This window comes from Trypanosoma equiperdum (genome assembly GCF_001457755.1).
Source record: "Trypanosoma equiperdum strain OVI genome assembly, contig: ctg_1251, whole genome shotgun sequence".
NCBI classification, from domain to species: Eukaryota; Euglenozoa; class Kinetoplastea; order Trypanosomatida; family Trypanosomatidae; genus Trypanosoma; species Trypanosoma equiperdum.
In genome coordinates, this window is record NW_027123229.1 from 1 (window position 1) to 10,554 (window position 10,554).

At 46.7% G+C, this 10,554-nt stretch overlaps 4 protein-coding genes across 4 annotated transcripts; all 4 read right to left on the bottom strand.

Annotated features, from left to right (window-relative positions):
• Positions 1-208: 208 nt before the first annotated feature.
• On the bottom strand, positions 209-1,618 carry TEOVI_000875800 (metallo-peptidase, Clan ME, Family M16; the record flags this gene model as incomplete). The annotated part of the gene is made up of 1 exon (XM_067220845.1): positions 209-1,618. The coding sequence occupies one exon, from the start codon at positions 1,616-1,618 to the stop codon at positions 209-211; it is 1,410 nt and encodes a 469-aa protein (XP_067076946.1).
• Positions 1,619-2,480: 862 nt separating this feature from the next.
• TEOVI_000875900 (enoyl-CoA hydratase/Enoyl-CoA isomerase/3-hydroxyacyl-CoA dehydrogenase, putative) lies at positions 2,481-4,892 on the bottom strand (the record flags this gene model as incomplete). The annotated part of the gene is made up of 1 exon (XM_067220846.1): positions 2,481-4,892. The coding sequence occupies one exon, from the start codon at positions 4,890-4,892 to the stop codon at positions 2,481-2,483; it is 2,412 nt and encodes an 803-aa protein (XP_067076947.1).
• A 1,345-nt stretch (positions 4,893-6,237) lies between these two features.
• On the bottom strand, positions 6,238-8,427 carry TEOVI_000876000 (uncharacterized protein; the record flags this gene model as incomplete). The annotated part of the gene is made up of 1 exon (XM_067220847.1): positions 6,238-8,427. One exon carries the CDS (start codon positions 8,425-8,427, stop codon positions 6,238-6,240), a length of 2,190 nt encoding a protein of 729 aa, XP_067076948.1.
• A 707-nt stretch (positions 8,428-9,134) lies between these two features.
• TEOVI_000876100 (uncharacterized protein) lies at positions 9,135-10,094 on the bottom strand (the record flags this gene model as incomplete). Its single annotated transcript, XM_067220848.1, has 1 exon — positions 9,135-10,094. The coding sequence occupies one exon, from the start codon at positions 10,092-10,094 to the stop codon at positions 9,135-9,137; it is 960 nt and encodes a 319-aa protein (XP_067076949.1).
• Positions 10,095-10,554: the final 460 nt, after the last annotated feature.

Consider the following 10,554-nt stretch of genomic DNA (forward strand, 5'->3'; position numbering starts at 1 on the left):
CACACACACACACACACACACACACACAAATACAAAAGGAAACGACAACCATTTATGGGACACCAGAACTCACCCCACAAAATGTTATTCGCACAAAAAAAAATTGTGAAAATATGTAAATTAATAAATCTGACTGAATTCGATGTGAACTTTGTTTTTCTTCCCTTTTTTGTTTTTTATTTTACGTACGTGTAAGTGAGAACTGATATCAGTTTAGTTTCTCATAAGTTTTGCGAACGGTTTCTTCCAAGGACTCATGTGATGGCATCTTCGTCGTGTCGCCATACACAGTGAATGTGAGTGGCTTTTTTATCATATCAGCGCAAACACGTTTCAAGTCATCCAATGTTATGTTGCGTGTTCCTTCCATTGTTTCCGTGGCTGTTATTATGTGATTGTGCACAACCAAGTTGAAACCCATATCAGAGAGGAGTTGTTCTCTCCCCTCACCTAGCAATATGAGCTGCGAGCGGAGTTGATTCTTCGCCATTTCTAAATGCGTGGGACTAACCCGTTGGCAAATAGACGCCGCTTGATATATCATTACGTTAAGAAGCGATACAACGGCCTGATGGGGGGCAGTACCATAAAGCCCAAACAATCCGCCGTCGCTATACCACGCAGTGATGCATTCTAGCCCATGTAAGAAACCTTCCCTATTAAGCACCTCACGGAACAACTTTGTCTGCATCCCTTTACCAGGACCACCGGAGCTAAACGATGTGCCCCCGCCAAGAAGTGTTTGAATCACACTTATGTTGTAATAATCCGGGTGGTTGATTGGTACGCCCTGAAAGAAGAGAGCCACATGACTCAAACTCTTCTCTTGAAACTTATTCACGCTTTCTGGAGCCTCCGTGCGGTGGACCAAACGACTGCCACCCGTATAGGGGTAGTAACCGGGTTGCAGCTGCGGCATTGCCTGCACCGCTACGTCTGCATTGTTGAACCGCAGCAACTTCTCCACCTCTTCAGCAAACGACTTGTGATCGGCCACTCCCGTCGCGGCTAGTACGGTACGCTCTGGACGTGTGCAGGCGCTGTGGAATGCCGTAAATTTCTCCAACGTAAGTTTGTCGAGTTCTTCCTTTTTTGGATTGAGGGAATGTCCCAGACCTTTACCGTTCCATCCCGCTTCATGGACAAGCTCAAAACATACACTGGTAGCGTCACGATCGTATAACAATGTTCGCTCGTGTGTTTTCTCCTTTGCAATGCGAAACTCCTCCTCATTTCGCGTGGGGTGGAGGCACATGGCGTTAAGAAGCTCCAACCCATCACGCTGGTGGTATCGCGGCAGCATGAGAATAACGGAGAGAGCTTCTTTATTATTCGTCACCTTAAAAGCGTTACCGAGGCCACTCAATGCTTGGCTGATCTCACGGCTAGTATAAATTTGATTATCACGTAGCGGAAGGGCTTCAAACACCGCAGCAGCACCAGCGTTGTCAGGACTTTCAAACTTGGCACCATTCAGCATAAAGAGTCCCATACCCGTGACTCCATTACCATCATCGCATGTGAGCACACGCAAACCATTGGTGAGTGTTGAAAGTGAATAATTGTCTTTTATGACTGTTTTGGCTATGCCTAAACGTGGAATACAATGACGCAGCATATTCAGCTTTCTATTGGCTACTTCGGCTTATCACAACCTCCTACGCTAAACGTTGATGAAAATTTTCACCTTGCCGCTTTTTTTTTAAAAGAAGATACGTTATATCCACCTTTTTTTTTTCGTTGTTTCCCCTCCACCTTTTATATATTTCCCTGTGCTACTTGAGTGAAGGACAAGACACAGAAATCGTTACTTCGTTTCCTTCTGCACCTCGGACAAGACTACTGATAATACAGAACAATTTGATCAGGTTATTTTTTTTTTGTGGCAAGCCGATACAACAGTGCGTATCGGCAACCAAATGAATCAAAACCGCCATGAATTTCATCCAAACAAGGAAACAACCAAACAAAAAAAAAAGAGAGAACAACCAACAGAACGAAATAGTATGGTCATACAATAGCGAAGTGAAGAGCAAGAAGATCAATATTGGTATATTCACGCATCCAGCCAAGTACATATACCTATGGAGATATTCGCATAATTAAATGTGTTCACGCGGACCGAATCCTCCCTTTCCTAAACTTCTTTCTAAAAAAAAAAGATAATGTCAATTAACGGAACTCATAATAACAACGACAAATCAGTGAGAGGAGAAAACAAAGTAATTTTAAAAAATATATAGAAAAAACATTTGAATGTAATAGAGCGCTACCACAATACAGTACACAGACACCAACAAACGCAGTGCACGCGGATACACGCACGCGATTTAGTGACTCTTCACCTTCGATCCTATTTCACTTATACCTCCCAACTCCTCCCCCTTCTTTTAAAAAATTTCGTTCCTCCCGTCTCTTCTTCTTTTACCCTCATTCCTTCTTTTCTCTCCCCTTCTCTGCACATAACACTGTCAAATCGCTTACGGCCACGTGGAACGAAATGTCTGTTGAGATGACGCCATTTGACGCAGTTCCTCGCAAGGGAGTGGAAACAAGGCATCACCAAAGGTTTTGTTGTAAATTCGCATGCGATGCACAACATTCGGAAGACCGAATTTGTCCGCGTAATAACACAGTCCACCCCTCCAAGCAGGGAAACCGTGTCCAAAAGTTGTCGCGATATCAATGGCAGATGAACTACTAACCGCCTCCTCACGCAAAAGCATGGCTGCCTCATTCACAGCGGCAAAGAGAATGCGTTCAATCATCTCTTTCCGACTTATATCACGGCGCATTATCTTTTTCTCACGACACACATCGAGAATCAATAACTCAACATCACGATCCTGATAAGGCCGACGCATAAGCGAGGCTCCTCCTTTGGACCAAACCCCATACGTGTTCTTCGTGCTATTTGATGCTGAGCCAATCAACCTCTGTCGCCATGCAGCCAAAGACGAAAACAAATCCCCTTCCTCATATGTGTACCAACCCCGCCCTGTCTTTTGTCCAAAATGGCCCATCTCCACCAACCGGCGGTGAATGGTGAAAACATCAGTGGGTGGACAGGGAGAGCGAACACCGCTACATCCCTCTCGAACCTTAAGAGAGTTAAGTATCTGGGACACTACTTGAAGTCCTGCAAGATCTTCCATCGCAAATATGCCTAACCGGAAACCGAAATGCCTCATCGCGCGGTCGATATCAACAGGAAATGCACCTTGCTCTAACATGGAGAGCGCCTGATAAAGAATCGCAAAGAATATTCGAGAAATAATACTGAAGCCAACGTCCCTGGTAAGGATCGTCGCTTTGTGAAATAATCTTCCAACATGAATGGCCCGCTGTAGTGTTGTGTGATCTGTTCGGTACCCCCGTGTAACTTCAAGGAACGGTACATTATGCACAGGGGGAGCAAAGTACATTCCAACAACCTTTTCTGGCCTTCGTGAAACCTTCACGAACTCCCTGAGTTCGAGCGAGGAACAACAAGTTGCCAACACACAATGGGGGGGACACAAATCAGTCAACATGGTGAACACCTGCCGTTTAGTGTCCAAATCACCAACAATACACTCCGCCATGACATCTACATCTTGAAGCACTGTCTGAAGGTCGCCATGATACGGCAAAACTTTCAAATTATTAAGGTACGTATTTACACAATCCGCGCTAATATTGTAACCCAAGGCATCGTTCGGCAGTTCTGACTTTATGACATGAAGCGCATATTCGCACTCATTGTCGTCTTCACCCAAGAGTACCACCTGCGAACCAGCACGCAGTGCCATAATGACGATGCCAATGCCAACAACACCGCACCCGACAACAGCCAACTTGCGGAGCCGCTGCTGCTGTAGTCCCGTTCCAGCTCTCACTGGCAGTGTTGGGAGTGTGTCACTAAGCACAGTGTAGGATGAGCGGAGTAAATGCTGCATTGCATGTGCCTCAGGTGAATGTAGTGTTTGCTTAAATATTCTCGTCTCCTCTGCAAGACCTTCCTTAAAGGATGCAGAGTTGGTGGCCGCCCGGATTGCCTGCAGGCACTGTAGCGGGGCGCTAACCTCTTTGGGGGCCTTCTTCGTTATCTCACTTCCCACGCGCCGGAATAAAATAGAATTGTAGAGCATAATGCCCAGCTTCGTCGCATCACAAGAAATGCGTCGCGGTTTGGTCCACCGCGCGGACAACCGCAGGGCTGCCTCGATGGCACTTTCCAAATTTCCATTCGGATCGGTACAACAGAACGGCCCCTGTGCACTTACTCCATTCACATCTTGATCTCGCCTCTCTTCATGGGGTGATGACGTGAGATGATCAATAAGACCTAGACGCAATGCCTCCTTTGCACTCACCTTCCTTCCAGTGCTGATAATGTCGAGAGCTGCACGCACACCAATCAGCCGCGGCAGTCGCTGCGTCGCTCCACCACACGGCACAATACCCAACTTAACCTCCGGCATACAAAACACGGAAGTGGGGGAAGCAACCCTATAGTGGGCTGCGAGTGCCAACTCCAAGCCGCCTGAATATGTGATCCCGCTTGTTGCCGCAATAACTACCTTGTCACTTTGTTCTATTCTGGTAGTAAGTGACGGCAAGCTGGGGATCCTTACCCCGTTTTCTTTGGTGGTGTCAACCACGGAGGCAGCAAAATCATTAATATCGATACCACAAGAAAATGCTCCACCCTCACCGGCGATTATAATACACTTCACAGAGCTATCATTATCAGCCTCGTTGAAAAAGTGTAGAAGCGCGGCCCGCATGTCTACCGTTAGCGCGTTCAGCAGCTCATGGTGCAATATGAGAACCACCGCATCACCACGGCGCTGCAGATGGCAAAAGCGACGGAAACCAACGTGGCTTGATATGGTTTCCAAGCGACGCATCTCGTAGCTGTGTATCTTTGCTCTTAACAAATAAATGGCAGGAACAGCCAGAAGCGGTGGTCGAAAAATGAGCCGCTACACCCCTCGTGACACACACACAAAAAAAAAGACAGATGAACATGAAAACCAAATAAAACACATGTAATCAACCGAAAACAGTACACTACAGAGTCTGACGTATCAACGAACTCGGCTTACATTACCAAAAGGAAGAAAAGTACAATGATGTTATGGAATCATTGTGTGGAAGGGTGGCCGCACACACGCGCGAACAAAAAGTTAAATTTCTACCGCCAATCAACCTCCGATCCCACAGATTTCCGCCCTTCACGTTGCGTCCTTTAAATCCATTGTTTCTCACTAACAACGCGTCATCGTACCTGCGAGCGATAAAAAAATAAATGTGTAAAATGTCGCCGCCAACTCAAGTCATGATGATGCGTCCACATCATTGATTACTTCTCCACACAATTTTATAATATATCTTCCATTCATTAAAGGAATTTAAACTGTCACCGTTTCGATCTCAACACAGAAGTTCCTCGCCCTTCTACCTCCATTACTACCCCCCATCACAAAGCCACTGCATTTTTCATCATCTCACTATAATACCCTCTTGTCACGCATTTTCACCACTACTGCACCGTCCGAATTCCCTTCGTATTAAACTCACCGGTACCAGACAGATGGTGGAGAAAATGATAATAACAACAAAAGTTAGGTAACAAAACGACCGAAGAGATGACACTATTTGGGTAAGTCGGTCGGTGAAGGGAGACGGAACTTCCAACAGCGCGTGACGGAGAGAAATAGGTTGAACTGGAAGATTTAGGACAGCCTTTTCTTGCATCCAACTCTATTTCTGTAAATATGTATATGTTATCGCAGGTGCGTGCACCTCAGTGGTAACAGGTTCAGAAAAATGACTGGGTGATATCAATGAACATCAGTACACCAACGTACAACACCAGTAACAACAATTAAACAAACAAAGGGAGGTTAGTAGCGAAACTTCACCCATACCGTTTCCAAGGGACATCAACACACTTAGATGGACTTGCAAAGAATTGAAATGATGAACACTATGTCTCCTGTACAGCTCCTTCCACCTGAAACCCCAGTAATATATTGAGGAGTCGAAAGTGGCGGGGGTGGTTGGAGAATGGTGCTTCTCACCTATTCCCTCCCGCTTTCTTTCCTTTTTAGCCTCCACGGTTATTATCACTTTGTACTTCCCGTGTTGCATCGTACCGGTGGCACAAACAAGGGAGGAAGGAGAAAATAGCTCCAGGAGCACCAATCCCGTATCTGAAGATCAAACGCAACTTATCCCCTTCAGTCATCGTTAAAAGCGTTTCATTTGTCCATGACCTTGACAAACACGCCAGTCCCAAGGACAGTCGTTCATCAACCCTGGATACAACAGCCCAACTTTTTCCATCTTAACTAAGTCAAATCTCCTCCTCACCTTCTTACCAGGCACATCGTCCTTCAATTCGTTACCTCCATGAGGGGAAATACCTGCCGTTGGGGAGTTGACTCCATTTTCGCTTGTATTAGTCTCAGGAGGCAACAAATACGTATCCAACAGTACCTTCAGTGCTCGACAACCGCTCACCTGAGACATCATTTCTTCCGCGGCATCTAGTTCCAGTAGCTCCGACAAGGCAGCAATTTGTGCGAATAACACTTGTGCAAACGGGTTGATAGAGGTGGGCGATGCTAAGCATGAAGGTGATGTCGCTGACGGCAGCACAACGCGTTGCCTCTCAAGCTGAAGCAATAAGCATTTGTGAAGTTGCTTGCGTATATCCTCAACATTATGTATGTGTTCCCGCATAAAGCGAAACAGTGGATAAACATGCAAGGCCGCCCGTGTGCGTTGTGCTTTGGGGACCAGCAGGTGACCAACCGTCGGTGGCGCCATGCGGACACGCGTTGATCCTGCAGGCCTGGTCGAGCAGCCTGCGTTCGGTTGAACTGGTTGATATCCCTTTGTAACAAGCACAATGAACTTACGATACATATCTGTTGCCTCTTCTGTCCCGCCAAGGAGCGCCAGGCTGGGAGCTAAATATATCAGGCATCTCGGGCTCTCCACCATCAGAACAGAATTAAGGTGAAAAGTCAACAGCTCACGCCACCAGTCGGCACTCCCACACACACCTACTGACCGTTGGCGTATGAGGTCTTCCGCTAGTCGATGAAAGACAAGATCCGTGCAACTCCGAAGAATATCAAGATAAACCGTTTCCGAAGGACGTATTTCCGACTGTGAAAAGGAGGGAAGCGTGGAAGAGCCATTTGGGTCCGCACCCCACCCTTGTGTCGGATTTTTATGCTGACCCGCAACCGCTCGCGCTTCGTCGTCATGAGCTTGCAAAGAAAGCTCGAGGTCCAAGAGCCACTGCAGCACAAACTGAATGAGTTCATTGCGGTACAATAGCATCCTGTTATTCTGCACAAACGTATCGGTAAGACGGGCGACACCGGAGGTACGACCACTAATCGATCCACCAAGCGCATCATCTGTACCGGAACGCATGCTTTGGCTGGCATCGCTAAGATCTGCATCGCTACTCGACAAAAACGGAGCCTTCAGTCCAGTAGAATGTCGTTGCTGTTGAGGATGGCACGCGCTCGGAGAGGCAAAACTCCCAGCATCTGCACTACTCCCATCAGAGCGACACAGAGATGCATCCCGAGAGGAAGTTTGCTGTGTGTCATACCCGCATCCACCAAGTTTACTTTCTTCCTTGCATCGAGCACTACCATTCGCACTATGCCCAAGCATGCTGATCTCTCCACCGCTAAACGGAGAGGCTAGGGGTATATGTGCCTCAAGTGCGAGGTGAAGGAAGAGGGCGATAGAAATCGTGTGATGCCTCTTCTCTCCCCACCTCCACCGAGGCACAAGAAAGCGCACACACGTATTCAATACATCCAAAACCACAGTGCCATCATAATTGACCGCCACAGCGTTTATGAGACGCATGATGGTATCTGCTGGAACCATGCGCTGCGCACCATCCGCCACAGGCGAGCGAATACGGAAAGGTTTCATTGCAACCTCTAACACACCACGAACAGCTTGCACGGATTGTTCCATCAGCAGCAAACAAACGCGTTCGAAGCCCACTTTAATTCGATCGTGCCAACGCGTGATCTTCCGCATGTCATGGCGGTACCCGTCTCGGCTGTACACCTCCAATCCCATAGTTTCCCGTGACTCGAACACCCTCCACCACGGTAGCGTATGAAGCACGCCAAGAACCAAAAGACGGAGTTCAGTGAGTGCCCCCTTTGAAAAGTTTTTGTTTTCGATGCATTCCTTCACCCAAACGTAAGCGTCGTCCAGCCACTCACATATTTCGCGGTCCTTTTGCTCAGCTAGCGATGTACGTCGTAAGATATCGAAAAGGACCTGTTGTTGCGCAGCGAACTCACTCCTGTCTTCACTACGCAACGAAGGAAATGACTCCCCCTTCTGCGCGGAAAGTGTAGGAGAGTTTGAAAATGAGCGCTCTCGCTTCATTAACTCACTACCACACCGTACGTGCCTACCTTTCGACTAATAGTTGAGCCGCAATGGGCACGCAAACACAAAATTAATGGACCGAAAACAATAATAACAATAATGTATGTACGAACGCCCGTTTGTTTGTGTGTTTCTGCTTTAGCTCCCCGTTGTGGTGCCTTCGGAATTACAAATAGCGAAACGAGAACAGAAAACCTCACGGGAAAGATTAAATGCATAACAGGGATAAAAGACATGGCCACATGAACCGCACACAATTTTAAAAAGATATTAAGAGGTGAAATAAACAACAATGATAGAAACAATTTTGAAATGAATAAAAAACTCACACGTTTTAGAGGGATGGTAGCTTGTCCAAGAGCGGCATTCCCATCCCATCTGAACTGCAAGTGAAGTTAAATAGAACCAAATATCAGCAACAAACACAGCGGCACAACTCAAAAGAAAAAATAGACAAACAAAAAATCTACTGCCACAGCCCTGGTCCACAAAGAAATAGCAACAATAATAGTAGAAGACAAAAATCACAACAAACGTCAAACCTCTTCCTCCTCCCTTCACCACCGCCTTGGGTAGTACAGCAACAATAAATGAAGAGTAAAAAAAAAAAAGTTGTGTTACGAAATTTTCCTTGACGTAAAAACACAACAGAATGTCAACAGTTGAAACAAAGCGAAGGATATTCACAAAAGGTAAAACAGCTGTTATGATATATGTGACAAATGTTCTTCTGTGGCGGGGGTGGCGGTGGGTCGTTTTGTTTTTCCGTTGACCAAACGAAGATGAGTTTCCAGCGCACTCAAGAACCAATAATGAATTTCATTCACGTCATCAATTCGGCGGACGGTTCCTCGGACACACGTCACACCGCCACAGGAATCGACGGGCAACGCCGTTCTTTTTCGGGGTTCAACATTATTTGATGTGGAGGAGATGAAGTCCTGCATACCCTTCACCACACGACACGCATCCTTTGAAATATCCGCGAAGGTGAGGCGACCCACCACAAACACATAATCATTTTCCTGTACCTCGCAATTGCAATCGCATAATTCAGGCCTGTCTTGGAGATCGGAATCACCATAAAGCATTGCTTCTGCCGCTAAAGTTTCTGTTGTGCGGTCATCTTTTCGCAGAGAACGCGCTCCCTCCCCATGTGGAGCACATGCGCCATGTGCTGCGTTTGTAACATCACATTCATTATTATGTTCTTTTAACTGCGAGTCGTATTGTATCACAGCAATCATACCCGTATTATCTGAGACCAACATCGCAGTATAATCTCTAGCTGCATGACTCTCAGCCGTTGTGACTCTCTCACATCTCACAACGCGGCCGCTGAAACATATCGCTTCGCACGGGCAACCGTCGATCATGACAGTCGACACACCAACACGTGGCGCGCGGAGCAGTTGTGATAAAAAAACCGGGCGTTGTGGCCGGTACTTGTGTGGTGCAGACATGTTTCCCGCTGAAATGCCGGTGTTATGGTGGTCGGCGCCATTACCGCTTTTCAACAAAGCTTCCCAATTTCCATGAGAAGTGGCCATAAAGCAGGGGTCAGTTTTTATATGTGTGGACTGAGCGAAGCGAGTGGCATCACATTGACCAGTGGTGACCTTCTCATTAGGCATATTGAGAAAATGAAAGGCCACAGACTTCATGATTATGTGTCTTTGTACTTGTACTTGACATATCGGCATGCAAACCGCGTTAATTGATACGGTGTATATCAAAAAAAAAAGAGAGAGAAGAAAGTCGATGGACACGTGATTTAGTACTTGTGGCATTAGCATATCTAACACCACCATATACTTGGTGAAAAAGTTAACAGGTGCGAGGAGAACAAACAATGCATACGAAGGTTTCTCTCTTCAGGCACATAAGCACACTGATAAAGACTAACAGTGCATCAGTTGTATTGATAGCGCCGGTGGCAGAGTACGTCTGACAAGTGGTGAGACGGAAGGAAGAAGGGGGGAAAGCTGCGTATCATCAAAATATATGAAATAAAGTGAACGGGCGCGGTCCACAATTTGGCACGCAGTTCCGGGTATAATGAGTTAGCTCAAATGAGCAAGCACCCTTTGTTAGGAAGGTGACACATCAATAAAGGGGGGGGGG